This window comes from Lutra lutra, chromosome 3 (genome assembly GCF_902655055.1).
Source record: "Lutra lutra chromosome 3, mLutLut1.2, whole genome shotgun sequence".
In the NCBI taxonomy this organism is placed as follows: Eukaryota; Metazoa; Chordata; class Mammalia; order Carnivora; family Mustelidae; genus Lutra; species Lutra lutra.
The window spans coordinates 50497714-50522761 of NC_062280.1; the positions used below are offsets into that span (position 1 = coordinate 50497714).

The following is a 25048-nucleotide window of genomic DNA, read 5'->3' on the forward strand; positions in this document are numbered from 1 at the left end:
GGGAAGCAAAAGGGTACTGGGAAAAGAGAAACGTGACAGTACTTAAGTATTTAAATTGCCATATGATAGCTTCATAGCTAATATGAAGTGATAGAATGGTCTTGATTATGAATTCTTTTCTTCCAGTGACTCTCAAGCTTACTCATAGACCCTCCAAGGATGGAACTTGGCTATAGAATTATGATATAGTAGAAATCCCTAGACCTCAGAGTTAATCCCACATTCAAACCCAACCCCACTATGCCCAAGCTGTGTAATCTTGAGAAAGGTACATAATACCTTATATCCCTCATTTCTAAGAGAGAGATAATCGTATTTTTACTGAGTGTTCTTTGAAGATTAACCATAACATAAGTAAAATGCCTGAGTCACAGTAGGCACTCAATAGATTCTATGGTGTTTCTTATTATTACTGTGGTTGCTGTGATAGGTATGGTATATAAAAAAAAAAGATTTTCTAGAGTTTTAGTACTTTAGGCTTTGGAGTTTGGTATCTGAGAGTCAACTTCCTATTCTGCACTGAGCAGAATCTCACTACCTCACTACCTGAGTATCTGGCAGATGTCCCAGCAGGCGTGGAAGAATTCAAGTAAGTTCAATTCAATCTAAAATGTGCATATTAAGGACTTATCCATTGGATAAAGAATGAGCCCTGTATCAATAAACAGATTGCTAGAACTCTGGAAAAGTGAATTGATTATCTATCTTGTGTAATGATACTGAAAGCAACAGGAGCAGCTCCCTTCCCAGAGTAGATTTCCATAAACAAATATGAAAGAGCAAACCAAGAACTAATTTGAGTTGTTTGCCAGCACTGGTATAAACACTGTGTTTTCCAACTTCAGAACAAAATGCTAGGTGGCTATACATTCCTTACAAGGTGCATAAAGAGAAGTCAAGGGTGGGAGTCTGCTCTGCCGGGGAGAATGTACAGGGAAAACTAATGGATGGGTGGATGTCTCCATGCCACTGCTCAGAAGAGTATGTGCATTACTCCACAGACCTTATCCCAGGCTACGCTTCCTCATGCACATGATTAGGGGATACAATATTGAGAAGCACACGCAGGCCCAACAGGAAATCAAACAGATGCGCTGCTGAAGATTGGAGAGAAAATCAGGCCCATCATACCTCCTTTCTCTGGAAAGGCTTGTGGGCATTTCTCACTTTATGAGCCAAGGGCATGGAAAGTGAGACTCAAGAAATGGAAGGAGGTAGATACTCACCTTGCTCATCGTCAGGGCATTATTCTTTGCCAGGACAATCTCTGGGGTGTCTGTGATACATGTGAATTTGAGCTGGTCTGCGGGCTGGCGGTACTTCCTTTCACTCAGGATTTCTCCAGCTCTCTTCACCTTCTCGATCTCTACTGAGCCAATGGGCACCCATCCAATGCCTCTCAGCCACTCAAGATCAGCCTTGTAAATAGCCTGGAGACAAAATAATGTCAAATATCACCTTGACAGTCTGGTGTCTGATCTTGATTTAGCACAGACAGACAATGTGTAAGACTGAATCTTACTTGTGTGAATTTCTGGGAAGACCCACAGAACTGACTTTGGTGAAGAGTGGCTAGCTAGCCAAACACTTTGTCCCTGAAGGTAGCCAGTGTTTATTGGTTTAAGACAAAATCTGTGCTCCTTTTGGCAGTGCATACACTAAGGACTCGTAACATCTAATAATATGCAATCAATTTCATTGATGCAAAACCATTTTAAGGAAATTAGTGACTGCCACCTGATAGAAAGCATTCTCTGATTTGATTGCCTATTCCTCCTTGTGTGGGAATAGTATTCTGTCAGAATACTGCTTGTTCTTATCCCATGGGGCAGTGGTCTTCACAACCAGCCATATGTCATAAAGATGAATGCTACCAGCTGACCACATGTTGAATTCATGTGTTTTCTGGGGACGACAAAAAGGGTATCTTTTTTCATGTGATTCTATATACATGCTTCTAAACCAGAGAGTACATGTATTTTTACTCTTATTTCTCTTACCCTCAATCCCCTTCCTTGTGTTATAATTCAAGTAAAAAAAATATTTTATTCTCTTCTTCATTTTTCTTTGAATTTAAATATTTGGCTAAAGGAGAACTTTTCTGATAAGTAAAGGTAATATATACTAGCTGTTTGTATGTTTTGTTTGTATGTTTTTGGGGGAAAACTCTTTTTTACAATGTCACTATGTTTATCACTCTTTCAAAAGTGGCTGTTTGTCAGAGCTTGATCAAAAAGACAAAGAGCTACTATACCAATGAGGTAGCATTTGAGTCCCAAGGACAATCTACCGGCTGACAACAAAAGTGCCTCACATATTTCTAAAGAGCTGTTTTCAGCTTCTTAGAAAAATTGTCTCAATATGTATAGTTCATTCTTAAGCTTCCTTGCACAAGTAATAGATATTTCTTTTAACTGAAGCAGTCAGAAAAATGATAATGAAATCAATTCATTTGGAAAATTAGGGTATGTTAAGCCAACAATTCCGAACCTGACATCAACGAACTTGAATAGAAAAACATGATATCTTTATTTTTATTAACCTCTAATTGAAATAGAACCTTTCTTTTGATTTAAGTAGAGGTTATAGATCATAGTAGCATTAGCACTATGTGAGACTTTGTCAGCAATTAAAAAATCACAAATATTTTCAGGTCCTATTACAGTTGTTGCAGGCATCCTGAAATATTTATGCTCATTACTTCTTTGAAATTAAATTAGTTATTGCACCCAGTGCTAGATCTTTTATTTAATGTGTTAAAAGTGTGCATATTACATCATAGATACAGTTTAATATCTTCATAACCATATTTCGATATGATCAATTTCTTTTGAAACATATATACTGCATTGTATGCATTTCATGACATTGTCTTGAGAAGCTGTCCCTGGTCTTACAGGATTGCCAAAAGATTGGTACAAAAAAGTTAGAATCACTTTAAAAAATCTTTTGAACATATGCTGATGCGGTCAGCACCAAGGAGGTTATCTGTCACATGGACCCTCTCTATCCCCAAAGCAAAAAAGGTAATTCACCTAGTAAGACCTCCTTCTCCTCTTCCTAAGGGAAGGTGACCTTGTCTGAAACAATCCTCTCCTTTCTTTTGCTAATAACTTCCTTGTTCTACCCTCCTTCCTATAAAAACCTTCTGTTTTTTTACAACTCTTTGGAGTTACCCTCTGCTTGCTTGGTGGATTGCTGCCCCATCCATGAACTCCTTAATAAAGCCATTCAAATCTTCAAATGAACATAACAGAAATAAACACATGCTGATAAATATCAGACCCACTCACATCACTCTGAAGGTCATATGCCTTCCGGGCCTGAATGACGTCATTCTGATCAGGCAGACACATCCATTCGTGTAGGGGATGTCTATAGTCTATGTCACTGACTAAGGTCTGACACTTCTTAGCCAGCACCAACCCCAGCATGTCCACTGGGCTGCTGAACTTGGTCTTCCACTTCTCAAAGTCCTTCTTGTACTCCCTGTCACTCTGGATCTTGGCCACATGGATCGACCACATTATCTTGGGGTCATCCTCAACATTCCGGGCCCCAATGTGGTGGCCGAGCTGTTTGCGGTAGCCTTCCTTGTACTTGTACTGAAAAAAGAAAAGGGATATGGGTCTAATGTTAAGAACATCTCATTTATACTACATTTTATAATTTCATACACACATTACTTCTTTGGATTTTTCTTTTCCTAGTGTGAAGGAGAAAGGTTAATATTATCAACCCCATTTTACAAAGTAGAAACCTAAAGCCTAGAAGGGTTTTAGGTGATTTGTTCAAGATGATATCACAAATAGGTGAGACCTACTAGTTCTTAATATTTTTCCTTTCTATTAAACTGCACTACCTCTATTACATGTGATTACATTAACAAATAAAGATAAAACATCTTGTACAATCTAAAAGAATGTCTACTTGGGGCGCCTGGGTGGCTCAGTGGGTTAAGCCTCTGCCTTTGGCTCAGGTCATGGTCTCAGGGTCCTGGGATTGAGCCCTGCATCGGGCTCTCTGCTCAGCAGGGAGCCTGCTTCCCCCTTTCTCTCTCCCTGCCACTCTGCCTACTTGTGATCTCTGTCAAATAAATAAATAAAATCTTTAAAAATAAATAAATAAAAGAACATCTACTTAAAGGATGTGACTTTTTTTTTTTTCTAAAAATGTGTTGTTAAGGATATTTTAGAATCTATCTCTTATCATTAGAATTTATACTGAATGCCCTGAATGAGAGAATGGGCTACATTTAGATAGTCTCACCATAAAATATCTCACTTATTAGCCTGTTATGTCATTGAACTTTTCCCAAGACAGAGTCATGCCTTGGGTTAATATTCTATACTTTTAAAATTTAAGAATAACATGGTCCATTTTACTGTGAGATGATCATTGTGTGGGCTTCTCTAGAAAACGTTTTGATTATAGAAGGAATGAGGCAGAAGTCTACAGCACAGGGTACTTCCAGGAGAAAGCTTGGATTTGGGTTCTGAGGAGCTCTGGTACAAAATGAGACATTAGGCACCTTCAAGAGATGTTTTTCATGAGAAGGGAAGGGATACAGAGAAGAGACAAATGGGTGCTGAGAAAAAGCTTCGGTTACTTCTCAACTTGTCCATATAACCAGTTAGGGGCATCTTGGTGGGGGAACCTCATCAAAAGTTACAAAGAATGAAACAAAACTCTAAAACACATCCATCATCGAGTCTTCCTTTAACACCAGGATAAATGGATAGAAATAGTGGGAAAGAATTCACATTCTTATTGGCGGACTTAGATGTGCTTTTAATGTTTTTACAATTGCTGCTCAACTTCTGAGATTCAAAAATATGAACCTGTTTTTAGTGTGTATAAAACACTCATTTTTAAAGACTCTACCTCTATGACCCTGACTGATTAACAGGGATAATGGACAAAGTATCTTGTGGTTTTGTTTTTAATTGCAATGTTGTACATGGGGGAATCACTACATGAAACTGAGACTTGTAGAGATAACCAAAATTCTGGCAAGAAAAATGACAAAAGCTGCCATTTAGGAACATCTTTGAGTAAGAAATGCCTCTTCCAAAAACAACTTACATCACTAGCAATATCTCTTGAAGCCTTGGCCGCCTGAATTGGGATGGCATCCAAACGTAAGTCATAGCCTTCCTTCTTGGACTCTTCTAAAGCAAGTTTATAGAGTTTCTGTAGAAAAGAGAGTCATTAATCATTACTCCTTTCATAAAAAATAAAGCTGTTTATTATTAAATTTTCTCTGTCCTCATTTAAACTGTAGAAAGAAATCCACAAAATCAAGTATGAGGATGGGTTTCTACAAAACTGCTTCATAGGTGCTTAAGGCCTTTAAAGCACATGTTCTAAACTTTGGGATTTTATTGATTGCTAAATTTTAAAAAATATATGGGTTGGGGTGAGATCAGCATGTGGTTGCCAAAATTTCATTTTGCCAAATAAGCACATGGAAAAAAAAAAGAAAAATAACTACTATCACCATCATGATATAAAAGAAAGGCCATCTTGGGGCACCTGGGTGGCTCACTGGGTTAAAGCCTCTGCCTTCAGCTCAGATCATGATCCCAGGGTCCTGGGATTGAGCCCCACATCAGGCTCTCTGATCAGCGGGGAGCCTGCTTCCCACTCTCTCTCTCTGCCTGCCTCTCTGCCTATCTCTGTCTGTCAAATAAATAAATAAAATCTTAAAAAAAAAAAAGAAAGGCCATCTTAATAGTACAGAAGGAAACAGAATAAGGACATTATTTTCAAGTTGAATATATTTGGATTTAAGAAAAACTCCCAAGTATTGTACTTATTTTTTCTCATTTTGCTAAGGACTATCATCACAGATCACGATCAATCTGTACAGTAGGCTTTCAGAATAACTGCCCTGATGAAAATGCTGGTCCTGAGATGCCTAAAACAATGCTTACAAAGAACATTAAATGGTAACCAGAACGTTACTGAAGCAGAATAATACAGGGCATGACAATGCACGGGTTCCAATATAGTACATGCCTGCTCAGTAACTGTTTAATCAGGTAATGACTTGAGTCCCACACTGTAGGGGAAGGCATAAGAAATATTAGTCCCACTGAAGTAGATCTTCATAAGCATTCCATTCCCTGATACCCAGTTGCTAAAAGGCTAGTCTACACTGTGGACCTACCACACAGGGCAAAATTGAACAAAGAGAGAACTCTCTTCTACTGACATATAATAAATTAGTTGAAACATGACACTAAGGAAATAATAAACAATTGCTCATTTTTGCCTTACTGTTCATTATATGATCAATAGTGTACGCACATCACTGTAGTTTATGCGGTTCAGTTTGGCGAGCATGATTTCTGGTGTATCTGGCATGACATGGATTGTTTTCTTATCATTGTCCCAGGCTTCAGTATATAAGTGCTGTGAAAAAAAGAAAAGATGAGAAAAATTACTTTGACATTCATATTTTTCTTTTATGTGTCACCTTTCCTCTAAACAAAGTAGAAATGAAATGACTAAAGCTGCATAAATTCCTACTTTTCATGTAGATAAATTACTATTTCCAAGAGTATTTAGCTTACTAGTTTACTATTTCACTGACTCAGTTGTTACTGTTCCTTATTAAAATTCTTTAACAATTCTGAAATGTATAATTGGGTTGCAGTACTTAAACTGCAATTATGAAATAATTACAGCACATAGTATTTTTAATAGTTTACTATCTTTAAGTATTAGTAAGTGACTATGGTAGTATATTGGAAAAACCATTTTAGAAGGTATCCTGAATCCTAAAGGAATTATAGGAATGCAGTAACATGCCAGATTTTTTTTACCCTCTTCTATAGTGAATCCCTTGATCTAACAGTAAGGGGTAAAAACTCACCTTACTCATGTTCATAGCATTGCTCTTGGCCAGCACCTGTTCTGGAGTGTCAGTTATGCTGGTGAATTTCAGTGTCTCTGGACGCTGACGGTAGATGTTATCACTCAGTATCTCTGTGGCCCTCTTGGCTTTAACAACTTCCATGGAACCAATTGGAACCCAGCCAATGCCTCTCAGCCATTCAAGGTCTGACTTATATAAATTCTGCAAATCAGTGGATAAGAAACATATTTACTAATTCAAGTTTCAGATTCATTGTCACAAAATGGTTAGAGAAATACAAAAGTACAGAGGAACAGATAAAAGCTCCCAGCCTAGCTGCTCACTCCTTCACAAGCATTACTGAATCCTAAGAACACGGTTCTTCCCTGAGCATTTTTTGGTACAGAGAATTGTACCAAGAATGGTGAAAATTTTTATAAAAAGTAGAAGACACCTGTGCTGAGGGTATGATAGGATTTTTACACAAAAGCAGAGCTTCTTTAGCTTTGGAAAATCCACTCTAATCGCTTCCAGTAAGACCCCACACTCAGACCAGTGCTATGTGAGTGTTGTAGTCACAACACCTCTCGCTTTTTTTTTTTTTTTAAGGGAAAAGAGCTGAAATTCAACTATAATAATGAGTTTCAACATTTAGTAATGTTAACCCTTGCAAATCACACTCTGGATCTGCATTTTCAAATTGGAATATAATTAACATGTAACAATATATTAGTTTCAAGTCCCCACATGATGATTCAGTATATGAATATATTGTGAAATAATCACAAGAAGTCTAACATCCATCACCGCACACAGCTCTATTGTGTATGTGGAATAAGAACTTTAAGGACATCTTTATATCCACCTTCCCAATCACAAAATGTCAAGTGTGTAATGTGGTCTTATAAAGAAATTATATTAGATATTAGCCTAATTATTCATTTTATTTTACTCTCAATAGTGCATACTAACTGTTTATAAGAATTAAATGACCAGTTTTGAAAAAGACAGGAATATCTTAGTATTTCCCTGTTGGTAGTTATAAAATATAAATGTTTATTAAAATGACTTAGCATAATATACTTCTGTTCCTACCTCTTCCAGCTCCCTCCACATCCACAATTCTACCCCTTCAGCCAAAAATGTGCAGCTATCTATTTTCGAGAACTCCGTTTCACCTAGCTCATGCAAAGCAAGCCTGAATCATCAAGAAGAAATATACCTATATATATTTGCCTATATATATCTTATTCCCTCTTTTCCATATGAGTTTTGGGGAAGAAAACCCTGAAATAAATTGTAGTGCTTTCTGTGGGAAACACTTTTTAAACATTTAATCATGTGTTGTTTGAAATATACAAATAAATTCTAGCTCACTGGCATTAGAAGGCAGGGACATGTCTTAGATCTGCTGTCGACATGCAGAACCAGCCTCGGGGTACTCACGTCGCTCTGGAGGTCATAAGCTTTCCGAGCGTGGACGATGTCATTCTGGTCGGGCAGGCAGGTCCACTCGTGCAGAGGATGTCTGTAGTCCACATCACTGACTAAGGTCTGACACTGCTTGGCCAGAACGATGCCGAGCATGTCCACTGGGCTGGTGTACCTGGTCTTGTATTTCTCAAATTCTTTCTTGTACTCAAGGTCACTCTGCACTTTGGCAATGTGCAGAGACCACATTATCTTGGGGTCGTCATGTATTGCTCGGGCACCAATGTGGTGGCCTAGCTGCCTGCGATACGCTTCTTTGTATTTGTACTGAAAGAAAGAAACCAGGGAATAAGAAGCGAGCAGCAAGGGTTACTTCCTGTCATTCTTCTTGTGATGAGGCTCTTTTGTGATGAAATCCTTAAGACTCCAGGGGGGTTTTGGGGCACCTGGCTGACTCAGTGGGTTAAGCGATTGCCTTTAGCTCAGGTCATGATCTCATGGGTCCTAGAATGGAGCCCCATGTCCTCAAGCTCCTGGCTCAGTGGGGAGTCTGCTTCTACCTCTGCCTCTCCCCATTGCCCTCATGCTTGCTCTCATGCTCTTTCTCAAATAAGTAAAAGACTATAGGGCAGTTTCATCGTGTACTGCTGAGACGCCACACATTAGAAAATGCTTACTCCCATCAAGGAGAATGTTGTGTTCATTTGCACATTTCCACAGAAGAACACCACGATCCCTTTATACTATGGTTAAAAAAAAAAATGTATGTTGATAAAAGGTGATTAAAAAGTGAATTGTGAGAAGTTGAGTTCAATTACAGTGATAAACAGGGTCTCAGAAGTTGGTCACGTGGGTGGATTCAACGGAAAGGTTTATTAATCTTTTTTGCTAGGGCATTCTGAGAAATAATTTCCTCTACACAAATAATCTGGAAGGGTAGTTTAAAAATAGCCAATTTATGTTGTTTTAATAGGTACAAAGTTTCAGTTTTGCAAAATGAAAAAGTTCTGGAAGGCTGTTGTAGAATACTAAGAGTACACCTAACACTGCTGAGCTATAGACTTGAAAATGGCTAAGACAGTAAATGTTATGTTTTCTTTAATCGTGATTAAAAAGAAAAACCTACAAAAATGAACAATTTCTACTATTTGGATTAAAATTGAAGTTGTCCAGGAATCGAAGGTCTTCATTCTCGGGGTAAAAGAATTTCGATTTTGTGGACCCCTCACCAAGGACACATAGCTTTTTTTTTTTGCTATTCTATGTCCTGCATCAAGTCATGGGGGAGAGCTCATTAAAGCCTGTTTCTTTCCTGCCATCTTTGTCTTGAGTATATCCTGAGGAGAGCTTAGAAGATTTTACAAGAAGCTCAACAGATATCTAGCTAGCTTTACTCAAGGTACTCAATCTTATTAAGCAAACACCGAAGGACAAGAGTCAAAAGAACCACATTGCAGTCCAGGTTTTGTCTCTGTAATGCTTGTGATCTTGGGCAGGTTATCTACTGTCTCAAATCCTCAATTTATTTGCCTACACAATGAAGGCAGTTCAGATGGAGGACTACAGATCCATGGATGATGACTACAGAGATTTCCAGCTATGATCCCCTGTGCAGGGGGCTTGGCCTGTTGGTAGCAAATGGAAGGATGTGATCAGCTCTTACGTCACTGGCAATGTCCCGGGAGGCCTTGGCAGCCACGATGGGAATGGCATCACTTCTCAAGTCATAGCCTTCTTTCTTGGCTTCTTCCATGGCCTGGCGATAGAAGTTCTGAGGAAAGAAGTAATGGCTTTTAGATATAGTACTCAATTGCACTCTAAAATCGTATTTTTGTTGAAAGAAGACTATTCTGCATGCAAAACTAGCTGTACTAATATGTTCAGCCTTAAATCTTTTTAAAAAATCTCTTTCTTGGGGCGCCTGGGTGGCTCAGTGGTTTAGCCTCTGCCTTCGGCTCAGGTCATGATCCCAGGGTCCCTGCTCAGCGGGGAGCCTGCTTCCTCCCCTCTCTGCCTGCCTCTCTGCCTACTTGTGATCTCCATCTGTCAAATAAATAAATAAAATCTTTAAAAAAAAAAATCTCTTTCTTTTACTTTTTATTTATCCAAGCTATTTAAAAGGTAAAATTTTACATTCAGCAGGTTTTAAAATTGCAAGTTCTCTTACACAAATCCTTATAGATTTTAGACACCAAGTCAATAACTTCCAAATGTGTTGGACTGGTTCAGCACTTGCTCTTCTCATGACATGACCATGAGATGTTGATTTACTTAACTCCAAATTTGAATTAGAAACAATTTCATTAACAAAGAATATGGGTATGTAAAAATACACAATACCTACCACTGTGAGTACATATGCAAAATCAAACAGTGAACTAAGGTTAATCTGCTGTTCCTGAATGTCTGTTAATATTGATTTGCTCCCTATTCATATTGTCAACTGCTAAAAACTGCTAGCAGACATAGGAATAGCAGGTACCAAGGATTTAGGAGTTGAAAGCACAAAACAGAAAAAATTATATTTGATAAATTTTTCTGTAAATTGGAAAAACCACCCGACTGTTCATTTTCTGTGGTAGGACAGATAAACACAGACCGTGGAACACAGGTGTGCTATGGGAACATAGTTTGAGAACCAGTGCATTAAACAAATCATCTATACTGAGGCAGTCAGCCCCTTTTGCTTGTGAGCCACCTATAAGAATTTTGACCAATCCTATATTGTGTTAAAACAAATTTAAAATAATTGTTTTTTAATTAAAACATGACAAATAAGATATACATTTTGATACTTTTTAAACATAAAACTTATTACATCTCGTTATTTTTGTGATTTATAGGAATTCATGGTACCTTGATTGAAAAAGGTTTTGGTGGATATTAATTAAATTGTCTGGCACAGTTTTTTTTGTTTTTTAAAACTCTCAGGCATGCATCACATTATCAGCTGGCACAGATATGCCTTTCTTTTTTCTTTTTAGAAATAAAATCTTTATAAAATCTTCTCTAATCAAATATCTTAATGCATGTTTTAATATCTAAAAATGTGCATTTTTCTTATTTTGAACAACTTCAAACCTACAGAAAAGTTTTTAGTACAGTGAACTTCCAGCTACCCAGATATTAGCACTTTTTTTTTTTAGCCATATTTACTTTATCTTTCTCTTCTGTGTATGTGTGGTATGTATATTACTTATTTCCAATAATAAGGACTAATCACTAATAAGCTGTAGACATCATGACTTCTACTTTTTTTTTTTTAAAGATTTATTTATTTGACAGACAGAAATCACAAGTAGGCAGAGAGGCAGGCAGAGTGAGAGGAGGAAGCGGGCTCCCCGCTGAGCAGAGAGCCCAATGCGGGGCTCGATCCCAGGACCCTGGGATCATGACCTGAGCCGAAGGCAGAGGCTTTAACCCACTGAGCCACCCAGGCGCCCCATGACTTCTACTTTTAAACACTTACGCCCATGTATTGCCTAAGAATAAAGTCGTTTTTCACAATCATAGTATATTTATTAAATTTGGGAAGTTTAATACTGACATAATACTGCTATCTAATAGATAGTGAATATTCAAATGTCACCAACTGTCCTAGTAATGTCCTTTAGAACAATATTGTTTTTCTACCTAGAATCCAGTTCAGGAGCACGAGTAGCATTTGGCTGTCTCATCTGTTTCTGGGCCTTTAATCAGTGCTTTTGTTTTAAAGTGAAAGAAGAGTGGCCAAGAAAGAAGTGGACCCCACCTTAACGTGGGGCCCTCCCAGACAGGTAACTTAGAAGGGTACCAGGAAAGTGGCAGCTATGTTAAGTGCTTAAAACAATGCAAGCCAGCATCCCTATTGGAAAGGCTTTGTGTTACACCTCAAGGACACCTAAAATTTTTACGCCGCCAAACAGAGACAAGGTTCTTAAACCCGTCTATGATGGTGTAACTTAATTCTTAATCCCAGTTTCTCCCCTTTCCTCTGCTAAGCGTTAGAAGGAAAGCAGTCACAGAACCCGTAGATAGTTCTGAAAAAAGGACTCAGAAATCATTGATGGTTTTAAGGGCAAACAATGATCTTGATTCTTCAGGGCTTTATGTCTTCCTACATTACAATGCTCAGTATTTTGTCATTGTATAAAGGCTGTAAAAAACAACATTTTAAATGTAAGGCAAGGCTTTAAATAGTGTGGCAGCAATAATGAAAACTAATTGCTTCATTATTATGCTCCATTTTCATGTTAGATTGAATTAAAAATACTGGAATAATATCTGAATTTTAAATATGATGCAGAGGTGCTTAATTTTTAAATGATCTAAGAGTCCTAGAAGGAAGTTATTGTATGTTTTTAATGTAGATTATTACTATGTGACAAATTACATTCTTCCCAGGATAAGATTTTACAAGGAAAAGCTAAAGTGAAAATAAGAACAAATTTGATACTTTTGAGATATAATCCTAAGGGCATTTGGTCTTAAAAATTCCTAGAAATGTTTATTTTGAAACTGGAGAGCCAAATAGCTCCTCTATTATATTTTTCCTTGGAGGACTCTGTCCTTATGCATAAGTGGAAAAATATGTTTAAATCATCTCATGTCTTCAGGCCAAACAAATAAATAAATTTATTTCATTCTTTCAACATTTGAAAAGGATTCAGGGCTTCAAAGAAGAGAATACTTTTGGTTGCCATTCAAGACCACGTTTTAAACCTTGTTTGGTAAGTTATTTACCCAAGAGAACTAGATAGAACAGGTAAATGAGAATTTAAGAGAAAAAAAGTAAAATGTGGTTGCTTTATTTGGTGTGTATTTATTGAGCTAAGTATGGAATGAAAGTACCAGTTGGGTTGAGAAAAACTCAAGAGAGCCATTCTGAAATCTAATCTTCAGGATACAGCCCTTAGGGAATTAACATCCTCATGTAATTTTATTTTATTTTATTTTTTTATTTTTTTTAAAGATTTTATTTATTTATTTGACAGAGAGATAGATCACAAGTAAGCAGAGAGGCAGTCAGAGAGAAAGGAGGAAGCAGGCTCCCCACTGAGCAGAGAGCCCGATGCGGGCCTCGATCCCAGGACCCTGGGATCATGACCTGAGCCGAAGGCAGAGGCTTTAACCCACTGAGCCACCCAGGCGCCCCTCATGTAATTTTAAAGAAAATTAATCCAGCTGAAAATTATAGAAATAAAAGCCTCAATTTCCTCTCAGTCTGAAAACAAACAAACAAAAAGCCACCTATCCCATCTGACCTAATTTTAACAAAAGGGAAAGGTAAAAGCATCATTACAGTTTGGGATAGAAACTAATTTCATCTGTCTAGGGTGAGACAGACCTCTTTGGAAAAGCTAAACCAACCGAGAATCTCTGTGGCCAAGAGAAAAATCGCTCAAATTGCCATGGGCAATCAAATACTTATGATTAGGCTTGTCTTCTGGTCTACTTCATAATGCTGGAGGAAGGGAAATCATATCCTCTTCATTTCACTTGTCATGGTTACTCAATACAAACATGCCTTTTCTTTAGGGTCACATAATTATAGTCAGAAGTAGTTAATACAGAAGAATGAATATGGTCAAGTCTTGAAAATGAGTACTTAATTTTCCAATGTTCTCAAACTGAAGAAGAATCCTTTTTTTTTTTTTTTTTAAACGAAGACACACAAACATGTAAGAAATCAATTTCTTGTTGGATAAACCAGATAATTGTTAACTTTGGCAAGTACAATTGGGCAAGAAGCTGTTTCTGCAGCAGTATTTCTGGACTACAAAGATATGTGATGACAAGTTTAGGGAGGTGGGAGATAACACATAAAAAATATATTGTATTGTCCTCAGGCAATTTTGAAATGGATGGATTTGAGAATTCTCATTTTTGTTCTTGTAAATAAACAAGTTATTTTGAGCATGGTAGATAAATCTAATATGTATGGTAACTAGAGTGTATGAGGAAGAAATCAAAGGTTAATAGCATCTATTTTGGCCAGGCTCTATGCTGGGCATATTATATACAACTTTACTTAGTCACCACAAAAATTTTCAAGATATATATTTTTATCTCATTTCACAGGTAACTGAACAAAAACTCACAAAATATTTAAGTACTAATCTGATAAATAATAATCATTATTTTTAAATTAAATTGTAAGTTTCAATCATTAATAGTTGGGAGTTTTTTTCCTTTTCCTGGCATAGAGACATTTTTGTATTTATTTCTGTATCATTTTATCTATCTACCTTTTCACAGATGGCACAAATATTCAGGGTATGGTGATGGGCATAAAAAGATAAAACTAAGCTAACTGGTGCACATGAGAATTAAATCCAGAATTCTAACTTTATTACTACATCAACAACAACAAAAAAACCAATGAGGTCAGATCAAGAAACCAAAACAAACGGTCTTACCTCACTATAATTTATTTTATTTTGTCTTGCCAACATAATTTCGGGTGTATCAGGCATGATGTGGACTTGGGTCTTGTCTTTGTCCCAGGCTTCTGTGTATAAGCGCTGTGAATGATAAAAAGGTAATGAATTAGAAAAACAATGTCGTGTATAGGAGTTTCTAATTTAGAGATCATGACAAATTTGAAAGCCAGCCTCCTCACTATGCATGCTGTGGGCTATATGCCAATAGTCTTTGATCTCTTTGAAATTACAAGATACTTATTGTCACTAAATATAAACATGGGCTAAGATATGAAAAGAAAAAGTATGTGTTTTGTTACAGGATCACCTCCAATTAAATTACAAGCAACTATTTTCTAAGCACATACAAATATCCCTATGTACTAGATCTACATTAAATACTTTCCATGGTTTTGTTCGTGGTTTATTAACTGTAAATGTAACTGGGTATGCCTTCTCTAGATTTCCTTTCAATAAATATCACGGAGATCTGCATCTCATTTGTTTGTTTCATACTCACCTAGATAAGTACCCGACAAGAAAGAAACCTTGACATCAAACCATGTATTACTCTCATTGGCTGCAAACAAGTTGAACACTGAACATCTATCCTATTCTTTACACTAGCTATTTTACAAGAGATGTCAAAGCAGAAATTCCCACATACATTTTTGGAATCCTGATGTAACTGAATAGAGAATGCAACCAAAACACTAAACACAATATGGCAATTGGATAAAATGAAAAACACTAAATTAACCATGGCTATTCTCAAGGATATACAGTTCCATTTTAGTTTCCCCCCAATTGGGGGCTCACCTTGTTCATATTGAGGGCATTGTTCTTGGCCAGCACCTGCTCCAGGGAATCAGGCACACTAGTGAACTTGAACTGGTCCGGAGGCTGGCGGTAGATGTTGTCACTCAGTATCTCCGCGGCTCTCTTGCACTTGACCAAATCCAGAGACCCAATGGGGACCCAGCCGATGCCTTTCAGCCACTGGAGATCTGACTTGTAAACATTCTGGTGAGATCAAACACAAAAGCAAGTCTTACTTAAGCTGTTATGACACCTGCTTTAAAAAATGAAAGAAAAAGGCTGAAAAACTTTAATAGCCAAACTTCACGTCTATGTCTCTTCAAATACAAAGCCCAATTAAGACCTTTGTAGTATCATGTTCTCTCCTATAGGAAAGTAAGGCACACTCAACGAGAGGCAGAGAGAAAAAATGTTATTACTTCTGAGGCCTCAGCCTAATCCTAGACCATTATCATGTATCACCACGCATTACTATCATAAGCATGGTCACCGGTGGTGTATTATGGGTCCTAGTACTCACGTCACTCTGGAGGTCATAGGCCTTGCGGGCATGGATGACATCATTCTGATCAGGCAGACACATCCATTCGTGTAGGGGATGTTTGTAGTCTATGTCACTGACTAAGGTCTGGCACTTCTTGGCCAGCACCAACCCCAGCATGTCCACTGGGCTGCTGAACTTGGTCTTCCACTTCTCAAAGTCCTTCTTGTACTCCCTGTCACTCTGAATCTTGGCCACATGGATTGACCACATGATCTTGGGGTCATCCTCAACATTTCGGGCTCCAATGTGATGGCCAAGTTGCTTTCGGTAACCATCTTTGTATTTGTACTGAAATAAAAGTAGTCGTTTAAAAAATAAGCATGAATAGAAAGGGCTAAAATTATTGTTAGTTTAAAACATCATTTTTTAAACATCACTTAAAGCATCAAATTTAAAATAAATTTGGAATCATCTGAATATCAACTCATCTCTTCATCCTAAACTCTGATTTGACTGTAGCAATTCTCTAATGGGAAAACAGGCCAAACTACATAGTCCTATGGTTTGCAGACATTAAGTCCCTGGAAATAAAGGCAGCAACACTTCCAGAATATCAGTCATGGCAGCACACTGCCTTTCCTTCATCTTGGGTCAGTGAAATCAGTAACGCAGAAATTTACATACAATTTTTCAAATGCTATTCCCCAGTCCACAGGTACTATATTACTTCCCCTACCCATCCCTCAGGCCTCCCAGTTCTAGCTCTGTTGACCTTCACTGGGTCATCTGACTCCCTAAAATGGACTGGCTTGTGTTTTCTATCCTGCACTCCCTGCTCTGCTGGACATCAAATTTGGCTGGCATTTCTTGGGATTCCCCAAGTGAGAAAACAGATTATATAACTAAAAGAAAGCATTTTGGTGGTGGTGTAAGTTCTGAGTGGATATTCTCTCTTCACTTTAGGCAATAACATCACACAAATCCTAAAGTATACTTATGGAAGCCTGAATTCTTCACCAAAGGACCCACTTCTTTCAGAGGACAGCAGAAAGACAATCAGGATCACCATTTTATTGCTTTTGGTTGTCTTCGTTTTTCTGTTTTCATTTAATAAGAACTCAAAAGGAACCACTTAAGGTAATTTTCCAAAGAAAGGGTTGGCAAAAATCCAGATCAGATTCATTGAAATGTACATTTTCCTAGATCTGGCTGAACACAGTCTTTTTCAGATGTTGAGCCAACACATGTAACCAAGTTATTTTTTTAACCCTTCTGGCATTTTCTCATTTCTATATAAGCTACGTGTTCAAAATATGGAGATAAATGTCTCATAACTATAGATATGAGCAACTATAGATTCAAATTCAACTTTATCTTGAAGTTCAGGATACCCTCTCTACCTATGGGACATGAATATTAAAGTGATTCAGACTTAAACATATAAGAGTTTTTCCGATGAAAAACTTTTTTTTTCATTTAAAGCACAATAAATATGCTTTAACTGGCACCCAGATGCATCTCCCTGCTGTAATGATGATCATTCCCCCCCACCTCCATCTACATGCACATACATGGAGTGTTGCTACTCACGTCACTGGCAATGTCCCGGGAGGCCTTGGCCGCCACGATTGGGATGGCATCGGCTCGCAGGTCGTAGCCTTTCTTCTTTGCTTCTTCGTTGGCGAGTTTATACAGAGTCTACAAAGAGTGTCAGAGTTAAAGCAAAAGGTTTGACAGTGACAACTGGGAGATTACTAAGTGACATAACGAGTAATTTTAAAAAGGACATACTCTGGAACTAACCTAAATTTCTAGCAATATTGAAAGCAAATAAATTATATCTTACCAAAAAGAAAATATACACAGCTTTAGAAATGAGATCAGTTAACAGAGATTGATATATTAGTCCATTATATATTGTACATTAATACATATCATGTGGTTTGATATATTATGTATAATCTAATAGTAGAGATCAATTGACAAAGTATCAATTTCTACACGCTAAGTAAAAAATAACTGGAGAACAATGTTTATTATTCATATATATATAAAATATATATATATGCTTTTATCTATTTCTTTATTAAAACATCTTTCACAATCATGAAATACTTTATAATGTTTAAAAAACGAATGAGAAAAAGACTGAAGTACAATTTAAAACATAGCTAACTGGACTATAATCACAACTTTAAGGGTCTAAATTTTGGCTGTATCATATTAGTAAAACATGCAGTTATAGATTGCATTTTACTTAAAAAAAAAAAAAAGTAATCGGTGCTGTTCATAGAGAACACTTGTTTCCCATGCCTGAAGCTTTCTTTCTATAGAAGGAGCTCAATTATTTTTCTCTGACCTTTCTCCTTTTTCTGCCCCTCTCCTATCTTCCTGTGAAGAGGTGCAATGACTTAATGATTCATTTCACCAGGAGGGACGGGGTAACTGGGCACTCCCTGCTCATCTTTGACCGTGTCCCTCTAGGAATAAACCTAGTGCTCTTCTCTGCTTCTCTGGGCTCTAGCCCCGAGGGGAGGGGAGCTGACTGCCCTGCTCCAGTGTGGCCTCTGCATCTGGGAACCTAATTCTGGGATTCAGTTAGGCTCCTTCTGTTCTCATACAAATGCATCCTTGAACCTAACTTGAGTGGCATAAAATGTGAGATTTCAACTTCTATTATTATATTCCTTTGTTTTACCTCTCAATTTTATTTAGGATCCAGGAAGGGAAAAGGTACATATAATCAGAGTCCCCCTTGGTAAGATTGCCAGATTTAGCCAATAAAAATATAGCATGCCCAGCTGAACTTGAATATTAGGTAAACAACAAGTAGTGTTTCAGTATGAATAGTGAACCACTCTTTTATCTGACCATCTTACTGCTTAGAAATGCCAAAAATACTCCTCAGCCCCAACTACCCATACTGGCAATGGCCATAAACTAAAAAGATAACGTGACTTCAGTTTGCCCACGGAATCCTACAACATATAATATTTAACCCAGAAATGAAAGGCTATGATAAGTGCTCATATCACAGAGCCAAACACACCACAATAGCTGAGGCTTGAGAATCTCCACAAAAGTAAATGCAGGAAAACAAACGGTAACAATGATAACAAAATCAGTGTAGCACCAACGTTTGCACTTACCTCACTGTAGTTGAGCTTGTTCTGCCTTGCCAACATGATCTCCGGGGTATCAGGCATTATATGAACTTGATTCTTGTCTTTGTCCCAGGCCTCTGTGTATAAACGCTATCAAAGAAGATGTTGATAGAAAACCATGTGAAGGTGTGGTATCTATCTATCTATCTATATATATATATGTATGCCATGGAATATTACTCAGCCATCAAAAAGAATGAAATCCAGCCATTTGCAATGACATGGTTGGAACTGGAGGGTATCATTTTAAGTGAAATAAGTCAGAGAAAGACAAATACTCTATCATTTCACTCATAGGCAGGATTTAAGAGACAAAACAGATGAACATTGGGGAAGGAAGGAAAAATAAAGTAAGATGAAAACAGAGGAGGAGGCAAACCATAAGAGACTCTTCACTCCAGGAAACAAACTGAAGGTTGCTGGAGGGGAACTGGATGGGCAGATGGGGTAACTGGGTGCTGGGCATTAAGGAGGACATGAGATGTAACGAGTACTGCATACTATAGAAGACTGATGAACACTAAATTCTACCTCTGAAACAAATAATATGGTATATGTTAAATTGAATTTAAATTAAAAAAAACTTTAAAAACCATTTGAAATAGGAATAACAAAAAGGCAAAATAAACACGACTGTTACTAATCTAGTAGGAAAAATAAACCAAACTTGGGTATAAGGTATTCAATTTAAGGTTGGAGTCTCAGTATTAGTTATTGAGGTTAAAACTGGGAATAATAGAAATTATTTGGAGGATTTCAAGTGTGTAATTTAGGAGGTAAATGTGACCCTCCACTTCAACGGATAATTTTTTTTTTTAAAGATTTTATTTATTTATTTGACAGACAGAGATCATAAGTAGGCAGAGAGGCAGGCAGAGAGAGAGAGGAAGGGAAGCAGGCTCCCTGCTGAGCAGAGAGCCCAATGCGGGGCTCGATCCCAGGACCCTGGGATCATGACCTGAGCTGAAGGCAGCAGCTTTAACCCACTGAGCCACCCAGGCACCCCTCAATGGATAATTTTAAGTGCACTAGTCGTTAGAGTATAGCAGCATCCTTAGGCATGTTAGAGAGGCTGGAGGCAGCTGGGGCTCACCTTGTTCATATTGAGGGCATTGTTCTTGGCCAGCACCTGCTCCAGGGAATCAGGCACACTAGTGAACTTGAACTGGTCCGGAGGCTGGCGGTAGATGTTGTCACTCAGTATCTCCGCGGCTCTCTTGCACTTGACCAAATCCAGAGACCCAATGGGGACCCAGCCGATGCCTTTCAGCCACTGGAGATCTGACTTGTAAATGTTCTGTGAAGAAGAAAAATGAGAGAAGCTCTTCAGCAAGATTAAAAGATTATGGGTACAGAAGCCAAGGCAATTAGTAATAAATAATGCACAATATGGATAAGCTGCTGTGTTATTGTTTTTTAATAGAAAATAAGCTCTCTGTGTCAGGAAAACTAAAAGAGCAACTGTGTTCAAAAACAACCCAGAGATGTCTCCTGGCCATGACAAAAAGTGACCATATGCTTCCAGTTGTAAGGAAAGAAATAATCTAAACTAGTATCTTTTGTTAGTCAGTTCAGTGAATATTATTATAACGTCCACGTGTAAAGGAAAACAACAGCATCCCAGAGTGGGAGAAACCACAGATACGTCCAGCCACAGGCTACCAGTAAATACATGTTAGGCCTAGTCCGATGAAATCCTCTGTAGCTATTAAAAGCCATAGTGTAAAGAATGTTGATTACTTATAGAAATGTCATTAATATAACATTACATGAAGAACAAACATAAAACAATGTATGTGAATAAATTACATGAGTAGGAGTGGGCTTTTTCAGTGGTTAGATTATGCTCGGTTTTATTGCCTTGTCTTTTTTTCCTCCTCTTTCAAAATATCTGTAATGCTCTTTAAGAGTAAACACAGAAAGAAGTGAAGCTATGGGAATGACACAGAGCCACTGAAGCCCTGAGCAGACTTTTCCCGGCCTTAGCACTGCTCAAGGCTCAGGGCAATAAACAACCATGACGTTGGTCCAAGGTCCAGTCTCTTCCCACCAAGTCCTCAGGACGAGAAGATGGACTCCTTTCCAGAATTGTCTTTCCATACTTTTCTCCTGTGATTTTAAATAATTTTTCTGCTAAGGATTTTTGTGAACCCATTAAGTATTCATAACTACTTCACAGCAAAAGAACTGGACCTTTGCCTAGCTCAGTGGGAGGATTTTACCCATAACAGCAATTAGGCAGAAAATAGAGACTGCTATTTTGCAGTCTAGACAGAAAGCCTGTTGGAATTGCCCTAGGCTGACTACTAATTGCCCCCAAAATAACAACTACAAGAATGAAAACAATAACATTTCATACCTCTGGAGTGCTTTTTAACTTTCAAACGGCTGTTAACTTTCAAATAACCATTAAGGCTGTTTATCACAGGGTTGGGGAGGAGATCTTGGAAAGGCACCCAACTAACAGACAGATGCAGGCAGGCTGTCAACGCTGTCACTCCAGGGGTGACATTAGCCATTTTAACTCTCTTTCATGCACAGGCAAAGCCTTTTTTTTTCTTGGGACACAGTTGCAAAACACAGGGTGGGTGTGTCAAAGACTACAGAACAAGTGTAGGTGGTTTCATAGGTGAGCTTGCATAGTTTCTGGTAAGAGTCAATTACTGTCCTCCCAAATCCTCTAATGTTTAATAATCCCTTCAAACAGTAAGGAACTGTGCTTCTCACATCTAGATTGATACTGAAAGCGGCTGCACTAGGTACTAGGGTCCGTCATTTCCACGTGACCGATCCACGGAGAGCCAAGCTGAGCGGTGCTAAGAGAAGACGATGTCAATGAACTGACCTAGTAGTTTACAAACACAGCAACTTCTCTTATTTCATAAGAGTAACAATTAGCATTGTAGCAGGCATCAGAATTCTCATGAGAACTTTGATTGGTTTGCAAAGAAACTAAAAACAAATTTCAGAGTAATTTTTTTTTTAATATAAAAATGTGTTGTTTCTACCCCCCTACAAGAATAAAAGAAATGTCTCCATCTGGTGGACTCTGAACTCTAACATCACTTAGTTCTTTTTTTTTATAGGACCAAATCCAGTTTGTAAACTTCACTTCCTCATAAAGCCCATTAAATACATTCATAAAAAGCAATAAAAGTTTATTCTGATTGAGATCTCACTTATTGATCAATAAATCTTAGCTTAAGTGGGACAATGGGTCGCATATGAAGGACAACTTTTATAGAGTTTCAATTATTTCTGAACACAGCTCTTTTATGGAAGCTGTACTCACATCGCTCTGGAGGTCATAGGCTTGCCGAGCATGGATGACGTCATTCTGGTCGGGCAGGCACGTCCACTGGTGCAGGTAGTTCTTGTAGTCTATGTCACTGACTAAGGTCTGGCACTTCTTGGCCAGCACCAACCCCAGCATGTCCACTGGGCTGCTGAACTTGGTCTTCCACTTCTCAAAGTCCTTCTTGTACTCCCTGTCACTCTGGACCTTGGCCACATGCATGGACCACATCATCTTGGGGTCATCTTTGATGTCCCGGGCTCCAATATGGTGGCCAAGCTGCTTGCGGTAACCATCTTTGTATTTGTACTGGGATGAAAACACACAAATCAGGTTTTTATTATAAGCCCTTGGAGGTCAAAAGTCTGTACAAAATCACCTTGCTTACATCAAAGTTGTAAGTTGACTTCTGCTAATAAACATTAACCCAAGCTGGTATCCTGACCTTTACCCTTGAAGCTTATAGAGCTAAGAACATAGATGGAATCCATATAATTGTAGTTCATAAACCAAATCACCTATGGCTTGGTAATAAAGAATAATTCTGGAGGAAGGTAGTGCCCACAGGAGGGAGAGGCCATTTGAACAAGGGAATTTGGAGAAATGAATTTTAGGTACTAAAAGTATGTCAGGAAAGAGATGCACTTGGCAACATGGCATGTTTCGTAAGTCATAAAATGAGTGTCTGGTTCCTGGAAGGATGCAGTACTCTAGGTCAAGGACCTAGTTTAGTATACCAGTTATTATACTAATATAAACAAACAGTATACCACTAGTATGCTAATACAATACCAGAATTATTATACTAGTGAAGCTGAGGTAGCAGTCCAATTGGTTAGAGCATGCTCCAAAAAACTCCTGGGTTCTATGCCTGCATAGGCCAAGAATGTTTTTATTATTCCCTGTCCAATGACGTTGTCCTGGGATCTGAGCCAGTTATTCAAAATACATGCCTCTAGTCTCAAAGACCACTAAGAAAAGTATGGATGGGTCAGCAGGACGCAATATGGTACAGTGGGAAGTAATGAGGTTGTCTGGATTTTAATTCCACCACCTACTAAGAGTTTGATTTTAGACAAGATGCTTAAGCAATCCACAAAACAGGGATAATGACATTGCTTATATCCTAAGATAATTATGAAGTATAAGATATCACATGTCAAGCTCTTAGCACAGAATTCACAATACTTTCTAGTTATTATTGTTATTTATAATTATTGACATAAACTCACGGAGAGGTCCAACACACATAAACTAAAATGAGTCACCAACAACATAAAGGGCAGTGTATTGCTGTATCCCCAAATACTGGGCCCTTGATTTTTAGAGCAGTGGTCTGTTCTTCAAGAATAGGCTGAGGCACCAGGAAGGGATGATGGTTTTATAGTGGGAGGCATGTACTAGACAGCCAGGAGCTGTTATTAGGGGTACAACCTTGGGCTCGTAGCCACCTCTGATACTGATCCACGGCCTTCTTTCCATAATCTTAGAAAGTGAATTATAATGGCATGTGTCCTACGAATTTTGTGAATATTGTTAGTAAAATGTTACATAAAGCCAGGACCTGATTCTCACAGGGAGTACTTAAGTTTCTGAGTTATACTTTCTAGAAGCACCGTGAAAATTTTTGTATCTCCAAGCCTGCAGCTTTACTCTAATAATTCCCACATGAATGGATCTTTCTCTGTTTTCAGCAGGTCAGTTTTCATTGAAGATGCTGTGTCCTAAAGGTTATAAACTGCTTGTATGAACATCGAATTTTTGACTTCCCTCAAAACTAGGTTTTTGACAAATCCCACATAAATATACTAGGACTTATTTCCAAAGGGCGAGGAAAGTTCTTTTTGAAGATTTAGCTCAGTGACAACATCACTTCAGCCTGATTATATACTTGGGGCGACGCTGGAACTCACGTCACTGGCGATGTCCCGGGAGGCCTTGGCTGCCACGATTGGGATGGCATCGGCTCGCAGGTCGTAGCCTTTCTTCTTTGCTTCTTCATTGGCGAGTTTATAAAGAGTCTAAGTTTGGGCAAAAAATATATAGACACACATAGATGTTGAGATTTATACCCAAAAATTGACAGGGGACTAAAATAATTTACTAAGTTTGACACAGGTAGGTGCCTATAATAATCTCCCACTGAGCGTTCTAAGCTTTTGCTCTGTCTGCTGGAGACTTAAAAATGATGCTTACATAAAACATTGCAGCTTTGTTTTTCATTGTAAAACTTGTGAGAAATTAACGAAATATAGACATAATCCACTGTTTCAAAATTTTTAGTTACAACCCATCAGTCAGTTTTGAAGAGAACTAAAAAATTAAGCTGAAACTTGTGCACCTAAGGTGGCAAAATATGGATAAGAGGGAAAGACTTGATTAACTGTTGATAATGGAAATTAATTCAATCCACACTGATTCTGCACCAGCTGTGCTTTGACGGTGCTGGGTACTTGGGAATCAAAGAGGAGTAGGAGACTTCTTCCAACGTCAAGGTTCTGGGAGAACTGATGGAAAGACTGGTAGACTGCAGACAAGCTACCAAAAAGTCAAACCACGAGAGGTGATTTAACCATATCATTGACAAAGAGC

At 38.1% G+C, this 25048-nt stretch overlaps 1 protein-coding gene across 1 annotated transcript in view; it reads right to left on the reverse strand.

Moving 5' to 3' along the window:
• The window catches only part of NEB (nebulin), a 179435-nt gene that overhangs the window by 94937 nt on the left and 59450 nt on the right, over window positions 1–25048 (reverse strand). The window contains exons 48-62 of the mRNA XM_047721711.1: window positions 24370–24477; window positions 22454–22765; window positions 20255–20458; window positions 19147–19251; window positions 17588–17695; window positions 16034–16345; window positions 15514–15717; window positions 14692–14796; window positions 9957–10064; window positions 8309–8620; window positions 6881–7084; window positions 6313–6417; window positions 5086–5193; window positions 3294–3605; window positions 1227–1430 (exon numbers count right to left, since the gene is read on the reverse strand). Of these exons, the coding sequence (XP_047577667.1) occupies window positions 1227–1430; window positions 3294–3605; window positions 5086–5193; window positions 6313–6417; window positions 6881–7084; window positions 8309–8620; window positions 9957–10064; window positions 14692–14796; window positions 15514–15717; window positions 16034–16345; window positions 17588–17695; window positions 19147–19251; window positions 20255–20458; window positions 22454–22765; window positions 24370–24477 (2811 nt within the window). The remainder of the gene's footprint in view (window positions 1–1226; window positions 1431–3293; window positions 3606–5085; window positions 5194–6312; window positions 6418–6880; window positions 7085–8308; window positions 8621–9956; window positions 10065–14691; window positions 14797–15513; window positions 15718–16033; window positions 16346–17587; window positions 17696–19146; window positions 19252–20254; window positions 20459–22453; window positions 22766–24369; window positions 24478–25048) is intronic.